The sequence below is a fragment of the Melanostigma gelatinosum genome (assembly GCF_949748355.1).
Source record: "Melanostigma gelatinosum genome assembly, chromosome: 4".
Lineage (NCBI taxonomy): Eukaryota > Metazoa > Chordata > Actinopteri > Perciformes > Zoarcidae > Melanostigma > Melanostigma gelatinosum.
The window spans coordinates 14,544,578-14,568,788 of NC_136637.1; the positions used below are offsets into that span (position 1 = coordinate 14,544,578).

The following is a 24,211-nucleotide window of genomic DNA, read 5'->3' on the forward strand; positions in this document are numbered from 1 at the left end:
GTTTATTTCCAAATATATCCCTTTGCTTCCTATCGACAAATAGTAGTTGATCAATTAATGAAAACACATGAGAACACACACTTATTAACAATCCTCATTGGTGTCAGAAAAATGTCCCCACACAAGATCATGATAATATAATAAGATAAGACAATAGCACAACGATTGTAGAAGGTTTTGTGCTTCACGGCAGAAATGCTATAAATCGACACAGAACTCTCTTCTTTGCTGGTGGCAGAGCAGCTGAACTGATATGGTGCAATGCATGCACAACAGAGAAAGTAAATCGCAACACAAACTGCTTTGAAGAAGTGCATGGGCCTTCAGAGGTCAACATATACAAAAAAAAAAAGAGTTGTGGAAAAACAATTAGCTTCAGATATTGTCAGTACTCTCAGAATCCCTGCAGGTTATTCTACCTTTGTCCGGCCCCCCTCTCATCAACCCCTTCAAACATCCACAGGGGACTTACTAGAACATGATCAACAACAGATAGAAATATGACAAACAACCCTGCACCGGGCTCATTCCTTCGGTCTCTGCCTCGAAGCTGCAAGCTGATTTCGAGCACAAGGACAAGGTTACAGGCCCTGTGAGAGCACGTTGACGGTATTATGTTACACTGCCAACGCTTCTGACAATATTGTGTCTTATTAATCATTAATCTGGTCGCTGGTGTTAGTTTCAGTGCACTGGGGATTGTGTTCACAGCACTAAAGCTGATGATACATCGGCAATTTTTAAGCCAATGAATATATAATATAAAGGTTCCTGCAAAACACATGTCTTTGAGAGGGAGGCAGATTAACAACAGAGTAAAATGTGCTGTGTATGGATCATGAAGCGGTTATTAAGGACAAAACATACGAGGAATAAAAACCCTTGCAGTTAAAGATGCTAATGCTGATGTGGCAAAAAAATCCCTACAGAAAAGAATAAAACCTGACAGAGTGCACAGCACATTTTTGATTCAGAAAAATCACCCATCTGCTGTTCCTTTGAGCAATAAAAAATGGACAATGACCCATCACAGTTACTGTATGTTGGCACGACACAATCTTTTGGTTTGCATGTTATACAGTAAAAAGCTACACACCTCAGTGGAGAAGCCAAGCACCCAAAAAAGATAATTCTACAAATCCTATATTTCGTAATATTTCAAAATGAGCAAAACATGCTTCAAAATGTATTTCCCTTCAGAATTAAGCTCTAAACTGACCTCGGAGAATATCACATGAAAAGCGAAGAAAGGAGAACTTGCCAGAACCAAGCGGCGTCACAAAGTTATTCGTTCATTATTAATATATTAAAAACATTTTGCTGGAGTCCTGAGGAGCCCTTAAAAAAGTCACAGGTCAAAGGTGACGCAACAGCCTTTCCCGTCTGAGTTGAGCATGTCTTAAAGGAAGGGATGATGTCTTGTTTCCGTTCAGAGCAGGAAACAATGACACGTGTCCTGTGTCCTCCTGCGTTTGACCTCTGCTGTCCATTGCAGACGGGGAGCCAGAGAACCAGAGGAGGAGAGAGAGGAAGACAGACAGAGAGAGAAAATATCCATTCGTCTAGCAGCATCTGTGCCCTTTAGTTTGTCCGGAGCTGATAATCTGCCAAGAAATGTAACAGCAGAGCATTAACGCAGCTTTCCTCCTCTTATCACTCCTGCACATTACAGTACTGCCAATGAGCCCCATTGAATCCCGAAACAAGATTTACACAAACTATCTGTAGTGGAAATCTACTAAATCACAATCCCGATATCTACCACATTCCTGATATTTAATTCTCTGCCGTTTCAGACTTTGACCGATCATTTCTAAAAATCTATTATTATGAATATTAGTTATACACTCAATCCTAAATTGGCAAAATCAGAGATATTATGGTGCATACCTGTATCAGTACTGTCTCATAAAAAAATAACAATACATGGCCAAAAGTATGTGGTCACCCCGTCCACATATATTTGTGTACTTTTGATGGCGGTCTATTTTTCATGGTTCGAAGTAGACACCTTTAGTTACAATTAAGGCAAATGTCAATGCTACATGATATATTAGACCATTGTTTGTTCGTTTTGGGGAGGAACCATCATTATTAGTTCCTGTTTGAAATTGCATTATTAATGTATCCCCAATCCACAAATGCATGTTATCTAGAAAACATTTTCGTACACATTGATGCTTGAAAACACCGACATGCCGGTATCAAAGATCCAGCTGCAGTGTGATGCTACCCGATCCTATTTGTGAGGTAGTCACTTACTGCTGTACAGTACGGCTGCTAAATGCCTGTTCATCACTCATTAATAAGTCAGCAGTCAGTCTACAGTATCAAGGAATTGTTTAATCAGTGACTGTGTGTCTGCATGTAGTGCCGAGTGAAATGTGATCAGCCCCGTCTTCTCTCCGCCTCCCTCCCCGTGTTGCTGATGGTAACAATAAGAGAAAGGTGATAGCGTTCTCTCCAGTCCCCCCGACTTTATCGCTCTTCTTTCTCTCACTCCCACCTTCCTCTTTTCTATCTCTCTCTCTCTCTCTTTTTTTGCTTCCTTGCTGATGTTACAGCAAAGGCGATAGCATCCACTGAGTGCCACCCTGGGAGCATCGTGGCACTTTGTGGCATCATTCAACTCCGGCAGCCCCCGACTCGTACCTGACACATCCAGGTAATAGATATGACGAATGTTATAGAGTCTGGTTCATTTGTCGGACGTAGGTATTGGGCTCCCATCTCCATATCATTTCCTTTCGCCACCCATTGAAAACTAGTGCGCTGGTAAGGAGGATTTTGCTGCAGTCTCATCAACATATTGTGGCTATAATGTGGAAATATGCAATTATGTGGGATCTGTCCAAAATCAAGCATGCCTTTAAGGTAGAGATGTAGCTTCTTCAACATATTTCAAAATTTCTTTCTCTGTAAAATCTCAAGTTAGTGAGTTGGGTGACAAAAGTTCAAATCTCACAAACACTGAACTATGTCTCATGCCCTTGGTGTCATACTTGACTTTGAAATATGCCGAAAGGTTCATTCCCAGGGCAGCAACTGAATCTACTGTTCCCAGGAGCTTTGGTACAACTTGACTGCATTCTTCCAGCTGTACAGTAGCCCGGTTCAAATTCGGGCAAGTAAGAACCAAAGAATTTTACGCCATAAGCCAGCAGGCTTGAAAAGTTTCAATCCTTGGCCTCCTGTGTGGTGCCATTCTATGGCCCTGAGGTCATGGCTCATGGTGATAGAGCCAGGTAATGGATATGATGGATGTTACACAGCTAGCTACACTCCTAGGCCACACACAGAATAGTGATGCAGAAAGACTGATCCTGACGCCTCCTCGCAAGGAAAACCTCACATCTAATCTCAGGGTGATCTCGGGTTTGGACTCCAATTTCATGAAACAGCAGAAAAGGAAGTCCATAAGTCCTACACAATGTGGGCACTTGATATTTGTTGTTGACATTCTGTTTAATATACCATATCTATTATCATCCGACAGTAATAACTTCTCTGTTCAACTTTTGATGCCACTTTCAAGCAAATCAGCTCAAACCAAACTCACACAGTCCTGATGAGGCGAACTACTTGAGTACTTTGTAGCTGTGATTGTTGCTTATTTAGTGAGTTGAAGTATCATAATCGGTAGTGTGTGTGTGTATGTGTGTGTGTGTGTGTATCTGGGGGGTGGGGGTTGTGTTATGGGTGTGTGAGTATGTTTTAGTGTGTGTATTTTTACCTCCACTTTGTGTGATGTAGCGCACCCATGGTAATGCATGGTAACCGCTCTTCTCTATGATCTTAAGGTAACGTACCTAGGGAACACAGACGAGTCAAATATAGTTATTTCATTCATTCATACACACCAATATATATATATATATATATATATATATATATATATATATATATATATACATATACATACATACATACATGTGTCTATAGGCTGTATGCTTCAGTGTGTTCATGACAACCCACTTATAGCAGGTGTAAATTACCCCTGTCCATTGAAAACCATGTGTCTCTGAATTTGGTGATTTTAAATTTTTCAGACAATTTGAAAGATAAATTGTTCCCTAAACGTTTCAGCAAAATGATCGTACTTCTGAAGCTAAATAAACCGTTTAAAACCCAGTAGATCAACAGAAATGCTGTTTACTGAAAAGCGTTCTGCCTTACTTACTTGATGAAAGGTTTTGTTTCAGGGATACATGTTTTTCCCAGGACAGTGCAACATTTAAACCAGGAAGCACCTTAAGCTTGTTATTCTCAGGTGGGGTTCATATATTTATATATATATATATATATATATATATATATATATATTATACATTTGACAAAGAAGAAAAGCTAGTGTATGGTTGTTAATAAAGATTACAACCTGAATCCCAGACACCGTGAAATAGGGGATCTCAAAGTTAACTGTGATTGGTCTCTTTGCATCCAAATCATCACTGTCCACACTGGGCAGCCCAAAGTGCGCCCGCATCGTGTACTCCTTTCCACCCTAGACATGAGCAAATAGAAAAGAGGAAAAGTTACAAAGCCGTGAATGGAAAATTCAGAGTTCACAAATAGGTATTTGACGTTAATTAATACAATGTTTATACTTTATATTCATGGCCACGTGGGACAACTCTGATGTAATATCGAGGTGAATCTGATTTATATTCACCATCTGACAGACATATCTCAGCTACAAACACAAGAAACAGGTTAATCATTCTTCATACCAGCAATTGTTTAACACATCATCCGAGCATGTAGTCTGTTAGTCTGTAATTTGGTTTTACTTGCTGCAAATCAGTTTCCACATTGACTTGGAGCCCTGAAAATTTGGCTTCAAGTCACATTTTCTCTATGACATTTACAATGTATGACTAAATAAACAAAGAAAAACAAAAATTGAGTCCAACACTCAAAATTGAATCTGTGTGGGTGTAGTCTTGTCTATTTTGTTTGACAGTAATCTGACAACAAAAGCAAACAACCCAGTTATAATCACTTTTTTAATTTCGTCAAATATTGTATGTTATATGTAACATTACCTTTTTCCAGCTGAGCCCTGCCCACTTAAAACCAGTGAGAAGAGCTCAGAAACTTTCTCATTGGAAATAAGCAAAAATGTTCTGACTCTGACAGATAATTGTGTGTTCATGCAGGACTCTATCTGTCATAGTAAGACGCTGATTGGAAAAGTGAGTTCAGCTTCTTAATTAAATCTAAACTATTGACACTAACCCCAGTTACAACATTTTTCTCCTTGCCATCATGCAGCTAGCCTTGCTTAACGATGGTTAAAAAATAAATGGTAAAAATATAAAATCCTTTTGCATAATGTGAAATGAGAAATCTGGAAAAGATGCACATATTCATGCTTGTAAAATAGATGAAGGTAAATGGACTAATTCCGAAAAGGTTCATATACTTATTTGTGGATTGGGGTTTTAAATAGCTGGACGGAGCTGAAAGCTGGTGTGGAGGAGTCTGTTTATCAGTCTCTTATCACAACAAGCCACTGATTCATCTTTGTTTCCTTGCGCCTCTATCAAACATTTCACGTTGAGTATGGTTCCCTGAGAGAAAAAGCTGTTTTATAGTGTCCAGAGGTAGATAGTGACAGAGAGAAATGTGCTGCGAGTCACACACCTGCTGGAATGCAATAAGTCACCAGTAATGACAATTCTTAACCCTCCTTGACAGACTGAAGGTGTCATGAATTACTGAGAAGATATCAGAACTTGACAGATAAAAGGAGGAACATTTCTCTGTTCTTTAATGGTTTTGGTGGCAGCAGAGACTGATACCAAAAACGTGACAGGAAGAGCAGAAGATGGAGAGATAAGATGTGAGCGTATGTGTGTTTTTTTGTGTGTGGGGAGGCTGATCATAATTCGATAAATGGCTGCTGTCTAATACTTGTCAGAGTGAAAATACAAGTTATTTTTCTGACACTGGGACTGATTAAAGCTCATGTAGATATGAGGTATCATCAGTGGAGGAAGAAGTACTCAGATATGTCACTTCAGTAAAAGTAGCAATACCACAGTGTAGAAACACTCTGTTACAAGTAAAAGTCCTGCATTCAAAATTTGTAAAAGTACAAAAGTATTATGATCAGAATACAGGGTTTATAATTGTTGATGCATTAATGTGTGCATCACTTTAATGTTGCAGCTGGTAAAGGTGAAACTTATGTTATTTACTTTAGATATTGCCAGAGTAGCTTGTGAAAACCCCCCATGGACCAATAATATTTTCTATTATTAGTCTGTTCCGGAGAGGGGACTTTTAACTTAGTTTATCAAATAGATGTTGAACGAAAAGTGCAATATGTGCCGCTGAATTGTAGTGAAGTACAAATATAAATAGCAGAAAAAAGTAAAGTAGTACCTGAAAATTGTGTGGTGCTCAAGTAAATGTAATTTGTTACTTTTTATCATATTGATGTTGCCTTTAAAATCTTACAGTGGTGGAATAAGATAGAACCGTTATAAAAAAAATCAACATGTACTTCATGTATTTGATGTCATGAACTGTGATATTTAGTTGCCACACTAACAGGGAAAGACTTGATGTTCCACAGCACCACGTTCTTCTCGGGCACCCACTTGGCGGTGCCTGTGCTGGTCTTGAACTTGGGTGAGTCAGCATCACTGGGCACTGGCACCAGAATGGACACATTGTTGGCAGTGGACCGGCTCTTAAACTGACTCCGAGCCTGTGGAAGGTGAAAGAGGACAGAGTTCAAATGTCATCTGAGGCCTTTACAATAAAAAAAAATTTAAAAAACGAGCAAGGAGGTCTTGGTGATTATGCACCCTGCGGCTTGTTATTAATTTGAGTCTGTATGGCCGTCACTGCCTAAAACAGATGGTATGCGTCAATCCACCCGAGAAGTATATATATATATATATATGTCGTAAATACTAAACGAGTTTCAGTGAAGGGGCTAGATGAGTGGATGAAGTTGTGGGGCTCTGTATGTGTCTTAATGTTTGTGTGTCACTCATCCTTACCTTCACCTTGATCTCCACACGGCTGTGAGAGAACTTCTCAATCACGCTCTCGATCCATATGAGAGGCTTCACCTGTCAGAGAGAGAGAGAGAGAGAGAGAGAGAGAGAGAGAGAGAGAGAGAGAGAGAGAGAGAGAGAGAGAGAGAGAGAGAGAGAGAGAGAGATTGTGTTTGTACAAGGGAGACAATCACTGCTCAGCTGGATAGATCACATAGATTTCAGGCACAGCAGCCCCCCTCTAGTATCCTCTGGTTCATTGAACAGCATGTCAGGATGATTGACAACATGTGGCTTAGCAGACAAGCTGAACTTGACACATGTTAGCTGTTGTTGTAACGTGGCATTTTACACAAACACTCAAACTTAATAGTCTTTCAAATTTGGTCATAAAAGAGTAAAGATATGTACTGAGGCTAAATACTTTGCAGTACAACAATAACATTGATCAATAATGAAGAATATAAAAGTCAAATATGTTTTGTACGAGGAAGATGAGGAAAAGAATTACCTTTCTAGGTTGTGATGGTATCTGTGTTTAAACTTCAGTGTGGGACCAATATGAAGTGTGCCCTTGGTGTTGGTGGTATGCAGGTGGTGTGCGAGTGTGAGTGTGTGTTATAGAGAGAAGTTTGTTTGTGTGTCCTACTTACTGTGGTGTTGAGGCGGTAGGACATGAGCTCGCTCTCGCCGTCGGGGGGGATGAAAGAGATGGTGCGGTCGTTCTCGAAGCGTGACAGACGGACACACTGATGAAACTTCACATCCTCCAGCTCCACTGTCTTACTCTTCTCTCCTGACACACACACACAATACACGCACAAAAGCACACAAAAAGATTGAGAGCCTTCCAAGCGGCCTTGGGGAAATCAAGGTCAAGGTAATGATGATTGACAAACATTCACTTAGTCTCTCTCACACACACACACACACACACACACACACACACACACACACACACACACACACACACACACACACACACACACACACACACAGCATGCTCTGCCCTTTTCTCGTCCCCCTCTGAACAGTCTGTGTGCCTTCAACCTGCTGCGATCATCTTCTCCTGTACTGAAGCCCATTTAGCTGCCTCACAAACACATCCACACCTGCACTAACACAACAATACAACACAGGACATAAATATTCTGTCATTTAAAAAAAAACATAGCTGTGTGGTTTTTTTTCATTCCTGATTTACTGTTTGTGTAATAAATCCGCCTACCACACTAAAGCAGGTCGTTTATTATGGTCTTATTTTGTGAAATACGCCTACAGTGAAGTCTTTATGAGATGTCACATTATTTTGCCCACTGTATCATTAGTAATACGACTGCTTAAATGCACAACCATTTGGCAGGTGAGGGGTTTAAAACCTGCCCGACACAGATAACCACATATCTGGCATTTTTGCTGGATGAACAACAAATTATTAATTGATTATAAAATTAGCTTTTGACTCATTTTCTGTTAATTGACCAATAAAAACAGCATAGTGAGTATAGTTATGAATATGGTTACCAGTGACCAATTAAGCAGCGCTCTACCGTTTACCTTACATTTCTAAAACTCTGCAGGAGTACGACAGAGGCTGCTGACAAAAATCAGCAGATTGTGTCGGCTAGAGAATTGAACTTTTCCAGACAATTCCTCCCAAGGATGAAGCAAGAGGTGCAGCGCTGCTGCAATGGGCATTTAAAAAGCGCGACCTCCTTAACGGTGGCATTTGTAGTCTGCTGGAGAAAGCCTCCTCCTCTGTGGTTAATGGAGGGTGCTGAGTGGTGGAAAACTGCTGTAATGACTGTGGGCCTTCAACCAAATCCCCCATTCAACAGCGAGCTTAAAGCCTGCCTCACCTGCTCTGAATGCAACCCTGGACCAGCACTGGCGGGAAAGAAGATGTGTGTGCACGTGTACTTACGTATGCAGCTTCCCTGTTCATCGTCCTCTTTCTCGAGTGTGTGTACGTGCATAGGTTTATGCATATTTTCTTCCTTGTTTCTGTATTGATTTTGCTTTGGTGTGTGTTTGCATGTGTGCGTGTGTGTGTGTGGCGTTTCCTCCTGCCTGAGAGCCCTTTAGCCCTTTAGCGCATTTTCTGTCTCTCTAATTCGGTTTGTTTTTATGTCAGTAACACGCACACCTGCATGCAGCGGTATCAAGACGACAGGAAAGAAAGGTCGTACGGGACACTCTCTGTCACTGCCAGGGCCTCAGGCGCCGGAAGAAGAGACAGGTGTGTGTGCGTGTTTGTGTGTGTACGTTTGCGTACAGGGAACCGTTTCACAATGTGAAAAATGTTTCTGTCCAAAGCATCTTACAGTGCTGTAATATCACTGGACCCAGCGGACAGAGAGACAGGTTAACACAGGCTTCATAGCATTTAAAGGTTGAGGGCACAGTAAACGTCGCGATTGGTGGATTATTTTCTAAACGTAAATTTATCTACAACTCCTTGTGGTTGTCGATTAATCATTTTTGTCATCTTTTCAGCAAACGTGCTAAATATTTCTTGGTTCCACCTTCTCAAATGTGAAGACAGGAAACAATACTGTAACGGAAATAATCTGCATTTAGTCATGAGAAGATGTCACCGTGGGCATTTTTTTCTCAGCACATTAAAATTGGGATGTAATCAGCAGATTAATTAAACATGAAAAAAAGTCTTCTTTATGACCTGGATCTCAGCTCATACTTTCCTTGTTCAGGCTCAGAGGAAAAAACTAATCCTAAAAGCAAACACATCAAACAAACATGCAATACCTCTGATGAATAATATGCATTCATTTCAGGGACATGTGACCAGGTATAGACACTGAAATGTTACAAATGATCAGATATTTTAGTGAAAAGGTCAGAGTGTTTGTCTTAACTGATTGATGTCTAAAAAGTGGCTTTTGGTGGACTTTATCATTGTGAATGCAACTTGTATGAAGTTTCTAGTGACGATTCTGGGCTTTTTCCAGCAGAGGGCAGTGTTAATTGACTTGTAGTTTTTCTCACATTTTGGAAGCATCCAGCTGTGATAAAATATGCAGATCAGGCAAACATAATAAACGCCAAATGACTGCAAAATGATATTTAAAAAATAAGTGTAACTGCTGAGGATGAGCGGGCGAAGCATACTTTAACATTTGTATAAACATTCAGCGTGAGCGTGTTTGTTGCTGTATCTGTCAGTGTGTTTGTTTGATCGTTATTTGGGATCATATTTTCGAAAGATATGTTATTTCCCAGAATGGGGGGATATCCACAGACCCTCACCTTTCATCTGCAGCCTGGGGTGAGGATTTACTGAGAGGCAAAGAGGCTAGACAGTGATGGAGCTTTTCCCCTTCAGTAACCAGTAGTAGGGGGGAAGAAATTAAGGCAGGAGAGAGGAGGGGAAAAGAGGGAGATGAGAGGGAGAAGGGGGGAGGGGGTGATGAGGGAAAGTAGGAGGAGAGGGAGATGAGGAAGGATGAAAGCTAAGCCGAGAGAGATTTGCAAGAGTGCTGGCTTTCGACAGAAAGAGGAGGCGAAAGTGGAAGTCTGAGGGGGAGTTCAAAATTACATTTTGGCGTGTCAGCATTACTCGAGCAGATTTTTGAAGCAAATTAATATCAAGAGTAAAATATGTTTCATTTAAAATGCAATAAAACTTCCCCTGTTGACAGTTTACAAGTCCTCTATCAACAATGTCAAATTTTGGCAGCTTGAGATGAATAAAAAATGTAAAATATTCCTCTATGTCACTCGTGCGTAACAGTCTGTCAGCTGTCAGCTCAGCATGTGAAGTGTACCGATAGCAATTTACAAAGTGTAACAGAAGGAAAGGGACGACGGGTAATGAGATCAAAGTGGCCGCTGCCCGATGCTGTACATTTACGGATACAACAACATAAAAAATATACAACACAGCATTTGTCAAGAAGCATTAGAGTTATATCATAAAACGAAACTGTTGTGTGCTTTGCATTACCTAAGTCAGTGATTCCACACCTTGGGAACATGTACACCGGGCGGTACGTGGGAAGTATTCTAAGATATAACAAAATGATCCACGCTCACCTTTTGTGCCCTCTCTGGGATTCAAGTGAACTTCACTGTCTTCGTGACTCTATTGCTTCCTCATTTAAGACATATAAGACATGTATGACACCGAGTATGACTCGCTATTACTTACTGCCTGTTATTTCAAACAGCACTTTGTCGTTGAGGCCCAGTCTGAGTTCAGGCATCCCCGAGAGGACTACTTTGAGCTTGACAGTGCCCACTATTTCACTCCGCAGGACACTGCCATTGGCGTTCACCTGTAGACAGAAGAGAAAGGCATGACTTTAAACAAGAGCTCACTGTTATTTAAAATGCTCCTAAAGCTGCTTTGTTTAAATACTGATGTGATACGAATTAGGAGCAGCCATTCAGTACATACAAACAGACTGAAAAGGTGTCCGCTTGCAGCTTGAGAAATGTAAGCGAGGTGTCGATGTGAAAGAGGATGAAGAAATGAAAACCTTTTTAAAAAGTCCCCGGTCACAGAAAAGGAAGTGGTATTTAATATAATGTTTACTTTTCTACCAAATGATTCTTATTACATTGAGGGGCATTTTACTACAGGTGTACAAAGTCAAATCATTTTACAGCAGTTACAACATTATAAGTAAGTTGAGACTTTATCAAAAGTTGAAAATGTTGTCGAATAAAATCACTTTTTGAGGAATTAATTCTGGCTGATGTACTTTGTCTGCTTACATTGTCTTCAAGCCTTTGAAATATACTACTGTATGAGTCACACAATGCAGAGACGTGACCAACGCAGGATGTTGTGTTGAAAAAGAATAGAGGATTGTTGATATCAGAGACTGTTGACTTAGCAATTCAATTCAAGGAAAGAGACTGTTAGGAGGAGTCAAAACATGCCAGGGCTTTGACAAAGACACGGATGAACCACACTTGGCTTCAAGGAAGCACTTTGACTTTTTTAAGAAAATACATCATTTTGGATGACGGATCAAAACAGTGGATGATGATGGATAAAGAATGTGGAACTGATACTGGAGTCAATATGATGATGGGTAAGTCATATCTATTAAAGAGTTGATATGTCTGTCTACAGTATCTGTTTTGTTTTGCTTCTTGTGATCTTATTCATTGTACAGTGTATTCAAGTAAAAGAAAAGAGTTCCTCATTAAATGATAATCATTCATATTATCGTAATATAATACTGTAGTATTATTACATTGTAAAATATCATCTTTGAAGTAAACATTATTGATATGGTGAAAAGAGATGATGCATTAAGTAACTGTCTGTCTCTTTGCTGAGTCAATTTCTATTTTCTGGAAATAATATGATATTGACGTAGGAAAAATGGTCCTCACTAGCAGATTTACTGACTCAATGACGTCCATGAACACTTCGTTCTTCCTGTACTTGATGCCCTCTGACCGCCAGGACACAGCATTAGTGACGGTGGCTGGAGGTCGAGGAGCTCCGATTTCCAATTTATGACCCTGCTGGGTGATGTACCTGAAAGAGACAAAGGCAGAGAAAAAGTTGTTCAACTGGCGTCAAACAGTTTTTAAATTCAGTCTGTAATCCTGCTGAGTGAAACCCCTGCATACCCACGAGGGCATAGTCCTCATTAAGATGCTTCAGAGAGAGACAGAATCTCAACGTTTTGGAGAAATATCTCAAGATTTTGAAGATAAATGAACAGGAAATTACAACACACCAATATTTTGTATGAATCACACCTCATCACTTGAAATAAATTAGCATTTTCTAGTGTGAGTACATTAAAGAAGGTTGATAATCATGTATGTAAGAAGATTAATTGTGGATGCAATTGGAAAATGGAGATCTACATGAACCCATTGTGACTACAGCCACAGATAATATGACTAACATGCATGTGTTACATGATAGTAAACCATCAAGTGTTGCTTGAGTAAATGAAAGTCCAGCATCAAGAGTCTTAAAGAGGTTTGAGGCACAAGAAGATGCCAGATCAGCTGTAATAGGTTTGAATGCTTCTAACATTGGAACATCATGGGAGTCCCCCCCCCCACCTTCTGTTTCACATTACAAGCATTTATTTGATCCATTGCTGATATTAATATGTTGATTGGTGCATTCAACAATATGTGTAAGTGTCCTAGCCTTGACTGTGGCAAAATACTTTCTCTTTATAGTTAACAACACAAATATGTTCCCCCTGTGTATCCGTCCATCGATCCCCTCATTCACTGCACGGTACTGTAAGTTGTCTCTGAATGTGCTCTGTACTGTAGGTTGTCTCTTAATGTGCTCTGTACTGTAGGTTGTCTCTGAATGTGCTCTGTACTGTAAGTTGTCTCTTAATGTGCTCTGTACTGTAGGTTGTCTCTTAATGTGCTCTGTACTGTAGGTTGTCTCTTAATGTGCTCTGTACTGTAGGTTGTCTCTGAATGTGCTCTGTACTGTAGGTTGTCTCTTAATGTGCTCTGTACTGTAGGTTGTCTCTTAATGTGCTCTGTACTGTAGGTTGTCTCTGAATGTGCTCTGTACTGTAGGTTGTCTCTGAATGTGCTCTGTACTGTAGGTTGTCTCTTAATGTGCTCTGTACTGTAGGTTGTCTCTGAATGTGCTCTGTACTGTAGGTTGTCTCTTAATGTGCTCTGTACTGTAGGTTGTCTCTGAATGTGCTCTGTACTGTAGGTTGTCTCTTAATGTGCTCTGTACTGTAGGTTGTCTCTGAATGTGCTCTGTACTGTAGGTTGTCTCTGAATGTGCTCTGTACTGTAGGTTGTCTCTTAATGTGCTCTGTACTGTAGATTGTCTCTGAATGTGCTCTGTACTGTAGGTTGTCTCTGAATGTGCTCTGTACTGTAGGTTGTCTCTGAATGTGCTCTGTACTGTAGGTTGTCTCTTAATGTGCTCTGTACTGTAGGTTGTCTCTGAATGTGCTCTGTACTGTAGGTTGTCTCTGAATGTGCTCTGTACTGTAGGTTGTCTCTGAATGTGCTCTGTACTGTAGGTTGTCTCTGAATGTGCTCTGTACTGTAGGTTGTCTCTGAATGTGCTCTGTACTGTAGGTTGTCTCTGAATGTGCTCTGTACTGTAGGTTGTCTCTGAATGTGCTCTGGCTGTGTCCAGGGCGACATCATGAATAGGAGGGAGCTGTACTTAAACAACATGTGACCAGGCCACCCTCTCTCCCCGACACCTTTCACTTCTCTTGGCCTTGTTTCCACTGCAGAGCTCGCTTCTCATTTATGCCACCACATTTCCCCTGCACTATAATGTCTGGGGTATTTATTATTTTCATGCTTTTACAATATACCACTTTACTTACAGTATATATAAAAAAATATCCTGAATAAATGATCGACTTCAATTTAGTTTGTTTGTTTGGCGAGCAAACTTATGTATGTTGGCAACGTGGATTGTGCAATAAACAAACAAAAGTGCATATTCTCATTTGGTATTCTCTAAAATCAATCACCCGACAAATGACTACTGATTTGTAAAGTAGCCTGGGTGGGCAATTCAAGAAAACAAATGGTGTTTCAGATATTCTTGTTAAAAACATTGTGATTCGGTGTTAACTTGCACTTGAACCTGCTATGGAGAAGAGGCTAATATTCACAACAGGGCAGGATATAGATGTTTCGCAGACATGTGCCTTAGATCTGCTTACATTCATTTCCATAAATTTCACAACACAAAAACTGTGTGCAACTCGTTCAAACTGCCAACACAAATAAAAAAGACATGTTGACAGTGATCCAAACTGTGGCAATCCCTTTTCTCCGAACCCCTTTGTCTTTTCTCCTGAACTCGTCTCTTCCCCCTTTCCTATTTTTAGTTGTCCCTCGCCTTCTCTTCTCCTCTAGAGGCCTGAGCATTTCCCCCTGAGTCAATCACACACTGACCCAATGTTCCACAGAAAGCTGCTGTCCTCACGCTCCTCTCTTGTAGAAATAAGTGCAAAGCCAGCAGAAGCGCAAACATAGTATCAAGCCATTTTCATAACCCATCTTTTTTTTTTTGTGGCTTTTTCTGTGTGGAAACCCCCAAAAGATCTGCCGGCAACAAGGCGGGTAAAGTGGTACCGCTGCTGAAGTTGTGTTCATGCAGACAAGGTACTACCGGTAATTTTGGAATGACATTCTGCTTGTGATTCTTACCAAATGTGTATGTACTCGGTCCTTCTTTTCGGTAGACTAAATACAGCAACAGGAATGGTATCTGTGTTCCATATGGAGTTTCTAATTTGAGAAATGGGCTGCACGAAGTTATGCACGGGTCAAACAGCAAAGGTATTAATAATGTGTCTGTCTTGCCCCAGACTCCAGACCCCAGTTGCCCCAGACCCCAGACCCCACTTGAAATACGGTAACAAGTTGTTTTTGTTACTTGTCGGCAGGTCAAGAGAGTTGTGAACACAACTTTGGCAAATCATTTATCATTTATCTTTGATATGGTGAGTGGCATGGTATGGAAGGAACTGATGCTTATTTACACATCCAGGAGCAACATTATAATTCATTTGGAGTTGAGTTTGTGTCCACCAGATGATTGGCAGGCCAGTATTCACTCTTGAGGGAAATATCTGGCTCTTTTGTGGCTCAATGTTCACCAGCTAGTCGCTAACTGTCTCTGTACGCTATTTGGTGCTGAGCGAGAAGTGTACGAAATAAATAAATGTCTTATTTTCAGTCCAACTGTACGTTTCTTATCTAACTTCTCTGGGAATAAAGTGCAAGATAAACAAGTTTTAGATTGATTGACAGATTAAGGCAAATAGTTGTCCCTAGTTTTCTGTCCCAGTTCCTCCCACCTACAGGGTGAACGCATGTTGACGCGTAGCAAAGTCTGACAGTGTTGAAAGATAAAAGGAGGCGACTAGTGGGCTTGAGGTCGACGTCGGGTTGTTTTGTTGCTCCAGTGTTTGTTCTGGTTTTCCCTATTTCTCTTCAGAAATGCCAATGAAAGGATCTGGAAGCGGGGTTGGCAGCAAACTGGCAGATTACCATAATAACAATAGCAATCACAACAAACACACACACACACACACGCACGTGCATGAAGGTTCATACGAAGACACACACATGAACAGATTCACATGCATCCCTGCAGTCTCACTTGCTCAGTCGCTTGCATCCTCCCACTCATGCACACAGCATGCAGCATGCAGACAGAGAGACAAAGTGAATTTGACACACACACACACACACACACACACACACACACACACACACACACACACACAGCCTCAGTCAAGCATTGGTGCACAAACAGCACACAAAACGAATCATCAATCACATACCACAAAATCCCATTTGTTACATTAAAATAGGAAAGTTTGAACGTTTCAAATATAACTTCATCATTAATTAGAAGCAAAGCCGATGACGTGCACACAGAAGCCATGTTATTATGGTACTGTAAAGGGAACGCTGAGCCTTTCCCTGGAGACAAATGCCTCTCTGAGGAGCCGAGGACGGAAAAAGCAAATCAGCCCCGTGTCCACCATGAACACAAAGACCTGTGAAGACCAGGAATAGTAGTTGCTTCAGTTCATTTCACTTGCTGAATAGAGTTTCCCCATTCCTTATATCTTTAGTCACTGGCTCTACTTCAAAAAACAACAAATAAAGCAAATGGCAATCGGAATCATTGTGTGCTCTCACTGCCATCTATGCTGGTCAGCTACAGTATGAAATACACTGCTGTTATCTCACTGAACAACTGTAATGTTCTGTTTTCTGATTGATGATACAGTTACCACTTGAGTTAATGTGGTTACATTAAAATCAGACTGGAGTGCTTTAGTGCAGTACGGCCTTTGAGAGTTTGAAACTTTAACCTCATACCTTCATCAGCCGGATTCATGGGACACACTAAAAAATGCCTGAGCACAGCGCCAACGAACATAATTGATTCATTTTTTTGTCAAATGTAAAAATGTTGACCTTTTTGTGGTTTGGAATGATTGTACAGTAACTGTTTCACTTTTAAGTTGTGTCAATAGTAGCCACTCTTAATATTAGGCATGAACATGCAGACACAGCAATTATGATTGTTTTCTTACTCTTGTAGGATCTTGCTGTCAGTTGTCTGAGGGAAACCAAAGTCCATCACTTCGTCCATCAGCTCGTACACCGTCACAAAGTTGTCACGAATACTCTCCTCCTCGAGCTCCTTAAAGTACTCCTTAAATACCTACGGACACATTCGTTCGTCGGTTAGTTGCACTGGATGGGTTGGTTGATAACAGGCGTGAACACAAGTAGCAGGAGTTAAAAACTTGGACTAAAGTCTCAGAAAACAGACGCACCTGTACAATTTTATAAAGAAAGGCGTACACCAGGGAAGCGTTTGCGTTCTTCTTCGTCATCGCCACCACTGAAGAACGGACTGTTAAGAAATAACTGTACATCTACAAGACGGAGGTATGTAGCAAACATCTATTATACTGTAGGTGGTGAGGAGATGAATGCAATTCAATAATAAGTTAGCACAATGAAGTCTAAAGCAATTGAGAACATGGCCACAGGGAGGTGAAGCAGCTCAATTGTCTAATGCAGAGCACTGGGAATACCACTTACTCACAACCGCCATATCAAGCTGAATTAATCATGTGTAAGGAAGTTTGACTGCCCAATCTCACATTAAGGGAGGAGGATATATAGTGCATAGCACATCACAGTTCAATATTTCAACTGGCTGTGAAGCACGATGTGATGAAACAGACGCTGAGAAGCTGCCTGCAGCTCAGACCTGAACCTTATGGAGCTGCATAGAGAAGAGAATATTCAGGTGTTCGAGGCTGTGGATCTCTGTTACATTTGTACTCATTTCTCCACAAGTATGAGTGTTGGGAAGACTCTGACATTAAAGTAGAAAGACATTTGTAAAATGGATACAGTAAAGGTTGCTGTGTTTGATCCACAGGAAGTGTGAGGAACCGTGGGTGACCAGAGGCGTCGCCTCAGCGTCCTCTTCTCTCTTCATCAGGATGGGCATGAAGTGGTCAATCTCATTCATGTCCATGTTCCCCATGTAGTTACGGCAGATTAGCACCTGGATCCAGAATGGAAAGAACAAAACAATATAGAGTCAGAAGATATAACTATAGAGACACTACCCAGTCATTAAATGTGTATCGCTTTTGACTGAGATACCAAACCTGAGCGCTCAAGCTGAAACATGCTTCAAGAGCCACTGGCTGACTGAACCTGACCTCATGGATGGAAATGGCACCACTTTCCAGGTTCATCTAACAAGGAAATGTGCAAACGGTGTGGCCAACATCTGATGATGAATTATGAATGCTCACCTTCCTAACATGAAACAGGAGCTAATGCAGACTTTAGCAAAGCTCTAGGGTTTCTCAGGTTTGAAATGATGGCAAACAAAGGGGCCACACCAGCAGCATGGCTATATGGATGGATGGTAATGTCAGTCTGCCGGTGGGTCCACCACTCTGGTTCAGACTGAAATATCTCAAGAGCTATTGGATCAATTGCCATAAGATTTTGTACATACATTCATGGTCCCCAGAGGAAGGATCCTACTGATTTGAGTGATCTCCTGACTGCTCCTTCATATGCCACCATGTGGTTTTGAGTGAGATGCCAACAATTGTAGAAAATAATTGCCATGACATTTTGCCCATATATTCATGTCCCCGTCAGGATGATTTTGAAATAACTTTGGTGATCTTCGGACTATTTAGTGAAAACATCACTTTCAATCAGTCCAATATTTTGGTTTATGACCAAATAACTGCAAAACTAACGTCATTTTCATCAGCCTCAGCTGTACTTTTTCTTTCGTGCTAATAGAGTGCTGCAAGAATGAGTCATAGAACCCAGAAATTAGTCAGCATTGTTTCACTTCCGGTTCCCTCGTCTCAAAGTCAGTGGGTTTGTTAGATGCCTGAAATAAGGTCTATAACACATGCTTTAAGATATTTCAACATTTTGAGCTACGGTATAAAAATCATCAGTAAATACCCCTCCCCTGAATTTTGAAAATGTTATATCTTAAAAAAGGCGACAAGTGGAAGTAAGTATCATAAACTTGTGTTTACCATAGAGCTCTTCTTCTGCAATAATCCAAAAATCCAAAGGCTAAGTCTCATTGTCTTTTTGTCAAAGATTCAAGTGCGATGCTAACTTCTGGGGTTGGCCTACAAAAATATGTCATCCTTGCAGCACACCAAAAGTGCAAATATTAGCATTCTAAAATGACTAAAAAGTCGTGTTTCCATACAACCACTTTCTCTTGTGTGTATGTTGAATCCTCTTCTTCGTTATTGAGTCCTTACATTTTCCAGGACGGCGTTCAACAGTCTAAAAAGAGCAAGAACCTGTTTGTAATAAAGAGGTGGGTGTGGGCTTTTAATACAGCTAGCTCGTCAATTACTTATGGACATGTCTATGAATGCAGCCTTTCCCCAATGCTAAAAATAGAGCCTCTTATGACGGCATACCTTCTATTCTTTTGAGACTAGTGTCACAAGAGATCTTAATATATAACGGCTGAATGCACACTGCTGAGTTTGTAAGAGACGCCCTCTTTCGAAATCCTGACATTTACGAAACAAACACTTGGAACGCACAAACAAACTCCAAAAATATGTTTTTGTCGTGTTAAGTTATGGATTTCAAGTGATTACGAAAAACATTTACCAAAATTGACAGGAACATAGGCCTACATGTTTATATCACAGAACTGCACAACTGTAATGCATTCTGCACACTTTCGTAATCTTAATAGAAACAGGATGAGTCAGCAGTCTTGCTGGAGTCCGGACACACAGAGTGAAGTGAAAAAAAGATCAAAGCTGATACGCTTGAGGGATCTAGATAACACACACACACACACACACACACACACACACACACACACACACACACACACACACACACACACACACACACACACACAGGCGCCCCCCCCTTTCTTCAATAGAAGAGTCTGTTGAACTGGGGTCACACTAGGGCACATATAACAAAGGCAGGAGGAAATAAGAAATACTAAAAAGGAAATGCCAGGAGAGTAAAGTAATCTGGGGGAGAAACAAGGATATGAACAGGCCACTGCTCAGCTTCTGTGAGAGGAGAGAGACATCACAGAGTGAAGGGTTCAGAGGTCACTAGAGACAGAGAATGAGGTAGTCAAATCAAAAAAGAGCTGCAACACTGAAGACCCCGAGAAAGGTATCCAGAGGTGACTTTCTAGTTCTGGATGTGAACTTTGCTAAACAAAAACAGAAAGTGAAAGTGTTTTTCCAGCCTCAGCTGGCCTATACGGTTGTATTTTATTCTATTTGAAGCTTGGTTGTTGGACTTTTGGCAACATTATCGAAAGAGATTTCAGAAAGTCTGTTTAATCAATAATTGTTGCACCATTGATAAATGAAACAAATGGTTCAAAACAACAAAATACTCATCCACAACCCACACTGCACTGAATGAGCACCTACAGAACATTGCAGTTAAAAAGCAAAACAGGAACACTGCATGTTGGTGCCACCAATATATCAGTTGCAAAGATCAAAGGCCTGATGTTGCACAAACTTCAAACTTATGAGTAAGAAGAAATCATTCATAAAAGACTAGTTTCCACCTACACAGGGTAACATGATGACTGTGCTCCAGTCATTTTAAATCAAATATGTTTATGAGGAAAAGAAGTGACAGATTTGTTATTGACTGCTCTAATATTGCCGCCGTTTCTAACTCCTCGCCGTCGGCATATCGATGCGTGTTTGACTTTATTTTGCTAAGTGACAATACATTCTGAATGAGGCAGGAAGCTGTGACAATTACAGCCTCGCTACGATCACAGCGATGATTTAGAATAGCTTGTGTTCCACCTTTAGGATATTTCGGAGTCAACGCATTGTCATGTTTTCAGCTGGTTTCGAATGTGTGTCAATTACACTCATTTTAGACAGGAAAACATCAGATCGCGTTGTGTATTCAGCAGAGGCAGAACACATCAAACAGAGCACCTCACACAAACAGTTAGCATATTTCATGCCCCAAAGCAGAGCGCAGCTGCTTAATAATCCAGGTCTCATTAAATTATACTGCGAGTGTGTTAAGACACGTCTGATATATGTGTTGGCATACAAATACCTTCAAAAAAACAGTACATCTACATCCCTCCATTACATTGATTCCTGCAAATCTAATTATAAGTGACAAAAAAAAGGCTTTACATAACAACAGGTTAGTAGAAGATTCAAGTTTGAATAGAAAAAAAGGAATAAAATAAGCAGCAAAAACAGAAACGAAGAACTCAAAGGCAATAAAGGCAACTCTCCAAATCGATATCGTCCTACTGTAGCACTCAACAACCGTTTTGGAAAACAACCACAGCACAAACATTTAAGCATAACTCCATAACCCTCCGAGAAAAACAGAGCAGAATAATACTGATATTTTAGAGCGACATGGCCGTCAGGAGTTAACGGCTTACTTGTAGACAAAATAACGGCACATTGAAGGCTGCAAAAAGATGACTCTGAGTTAGTGCATCAAGAGCAACCATTCAACATTGTGCATGCTCACAGTGCCTCCTTTGAGCTCGAGGTTCATTGCTGCTCAAGACGCCCTATTCAACAAAACAAATGCACCAGCAAGCGTCTCTGAACAGTTCACACACACACACACACACACACACACACACACACACACACACACACACACACAGCGCTCGAGCACTGATTTGTGAGCGAACAGCCAACGCAGATTCCCCTCTCTGGAAAATCAGGGCAAAGGTCTTGCATGCCTATAGTTTGGACTATTATCTGTTGTGTTTACCAAGTTCACCATCTTAGCTTAGCATGTAACATTTGCTCATTGGCACTAAACATAAAATATTGATAAGACTGATGGGAATGCCATTTGTTTTGCAGGTATTTTGCCAAATAATAAACCATTGGACAATTCAAACGTTTGACTTGATGATGAAAGAACCAGCAAAGTCAAGTCACAAATGTCCGTACAAAATGTTACAGCAAGCCATGAAAAGGTTGCTGAGATATTTCAATCAGGAACAAAGTGATTGATCACGAGAGCGTGGCTTAAAAACCAAACTGATTGAACTGGTGAAAATGTGGAGGAATGTGCGCTGTTCCTGATTAATAAATGCACTCAAAATACAACTAAAAAATGAACTGTTGGGACTGTTGACCCTCACACTTGTATGCTTCGAGCTAATGAAATGTGCTGCTTCTTATTACAACCCAACAAATTCACTGGGAACAAATGATGCCATGCTGATTTCAATAGCCTGACATTTCAGTCCACCTTGCAGGTCCCTGCAGCCAGCAGCGTGCGGCCTAGTGCCCAGGAGCCACAACTCAGAGGGGGGGGGGGGGGGGGGGGGGGGGGGGTAAAGGGCAGAGGTGGAAAACGTAGCTTCTGTAGCAGCTGTGTGTTTTCAACTGTGTCTAGAACTGTGTGTACAGGAGTGACCTGTCTACCTGACCACAACTGGTTTTGCTTGATTGCCTCTCTCAACTTGTTTTCATCTTTGGTGCATTGTAGTTCAGTCAGTTTGTAATTGCAACTGCAACACAGCAGCTATACGGGACAGAGGGAGGGAAAGGACTGAAGGTTAAGAGCCACTGACTTGCCCCAGGGCACAGATAGATAGTTCGGGGGAGAGCCAACATTGAATCTGCACGAGCAGACATTCAGGCTATGAGGGACTGATCCCTTTCCCCCGTGGGTATTGTTATGCATCAGGCTTCTTCATGTAAAACCTGATGAAGTAATCCTAAACCACAGCATAACAATTCAAATGCATTTTAAAGAATGTTATTTTTCCAACACTATTAGAGATGAAACGGAGGATCATTTGCATTGTCAATTAAGCTACCTATTACTTTCTTAAAAAAAAGGCTATGAATGCCAAAATAATTTAAAAAATGAGTCCAAGGTTTCATCTTCAAATTGTTTGTTTTGTCAGACAAAGAGTTCAAAACCTAAAAATATATGGTATAAAAGCTGAACCGATTTGTCTAAACTATTGTGATGGATACATTTCGTTACATTTTTGCTTATTAATGATTAACAAGCAAAAATGTAACGAAATGTATCCGTAGGCTTCTTATTGTGAACTGAATATCTCTGGGTGTTGGACTGTAGTTTGGGGACAAAACAAGCAATTTGAAGACCAAGAAAATGACAGACAGATTAGTTGTTGATCTATGTTATCGTAAGTTGCAGCCCTAAATGAGGTTTAGCAAATTCTCCCATTTGAAAAGCTGGTCCCATAATGTTTTGATTCATCAAAACTGTAAGTATAATCCATTAAGTGCTTCAGCACTACATAGTCTACAAGTGCCGAATATATGGGTTTGTCTCTCAAAATGCATTTCGAGTGAATGTCAACCTCCTGTCCAGACACAATTTTGGCAATATGTTAAATTAATATTAAGTAAGCCACTGTCCTTTTTAAAGGATGACCTATTGGGCTGTAAAAAGTATTCGGTTTTAAACTCTGAAATTGGACACAATAAAGGCTGCATCGCTGCACAAGAACAAGCCCCCTGTGTAGTCTCAACGTTGGTGAAACGAGTTTGGCCAGTTGCGCCTCTCTTCCTGAATGCTCTCTGTCCTACATGTGCGCGCACATACAAAGCAGTAAGTTACAAACGTCCTTCGATTTCTGGACACAATATATGCTGACGTACTCTTACAGCAGGTGCTGCGTTGACAGCCCCGATGTCAACTTTCCCCCCCAACAACAAGTCGCCACAAACTTCACGTTACCTTTCCCTTCAGGTCGAGAATAAATATTGCCGACGCCGACATCTTGGTGGAGAAAAAAAAATGCTCAAGAACAAGAACCAGCCGAGATAATATGTAGGTCTACTGTCAGATATGGGTCATTTAATTAAGAGGGGTAAGATTCACTCCCATCCTCCTTCTTCTCCTCTCTCTCTCTCTCTCTCTCTCTCTCTCTTCAGTGGTTCTCGACTCGCTGATTTTCCGGAGCGGAGCATCAAGTTAGCTGTAGTAACAGACACGCAACTTCCGGGGATTGGTGAGGGGATTCCTTTTTCATTTTTTTATTTTAATTCACCCAACATCACTAATGGTGTAAATTAAGCAACTGAGATGCCGACATTTACTCAAGCACTGTATTTAAGTAATACTTTTAGTATTAATAAAGATAATAAAGATTTGAATCCCGTACT

The 24,211-nt window shown here is 40.7% G+C and overlaps 1 protein-coding gene across 3 annotated transcripts; it reads right to left on the reverse strand.

Moving 5' to 3' along the window:
* Positions 1-39: 39 nt before the first annotated feature.
* Positions 40-23,940, reverse strand: ap1m3 (adaptor related protein complex 1 subunit mu 3). Of its 3 annotated transcripts, none has more exons than XR_013771901.1 (12): positions 23,784-23,940; positions 17,913-18,069; positions 17,324-17,391; positions 17,078-17,208; positions 12,381-12,528; positions 11,182-11,308; positions 7,667-7,809; positions 7,017-7,088; positions 6,609-6,718; positions 4,379-4,504; positions 3,734-3,809; positions 40-1,604 (listed from the first exon to the last, which is right to left on the reverse strand). XR_013771901.1 is itself a non-coding variant. In XM_079266693.1 (12 exons), the coding sequence occupies exons 1-12, from the start codon at positions 23,823-23,825 to the stop codon at positions 1,582-1,584; spliced, it is 1,272 nt and encodes a 423-aa protein (XP_079122819.1). In that variant the 5' UTR covers positions 23,826-23,940; the 3' UTR covers positions 40-1,581. The 3 variants fall into 3 exon arrangements, 2 of the variants coding, with proteins under 2 accessions (XP_079122819.1, XP_079122820.1); XM_079266693.1 differs by having other exon boundaries at positions 6,560-6,718; XM_079266694.1 differs by lacking the exon at positions 4,379-4,504 and having other exon boundaries at positions 6,560-6,718.
* Between the last annotated feature and the right edge of the window lie 271 nt (positions 23,941-24,211).

Excerpts from the sequence above, each read along its gene's own strand:
- ap1m3 (XM_079266693.1), bottom strand. The coding sequence starts at position 23,825 with ATGTCGGCGTCGGCAATATTTATTCTCGACCTGAAGGGAAAG. Across the intron at positions 7,089-7,666 it reads CCTACCGCCTCAACACCACA|GTGAAGCCTCTCATATGGAT; the intron begins GTAAGTAGGACA and ends TCTCTCTGACAG. Across the intron at positions 6,719-7,016 it reads GTGTGGAGATCAAGGTGAAG|GCTCGGAGTCAGTTTAAGAG; the intron begins GTAAGGATGAGT and ends CACCTTCCACAG.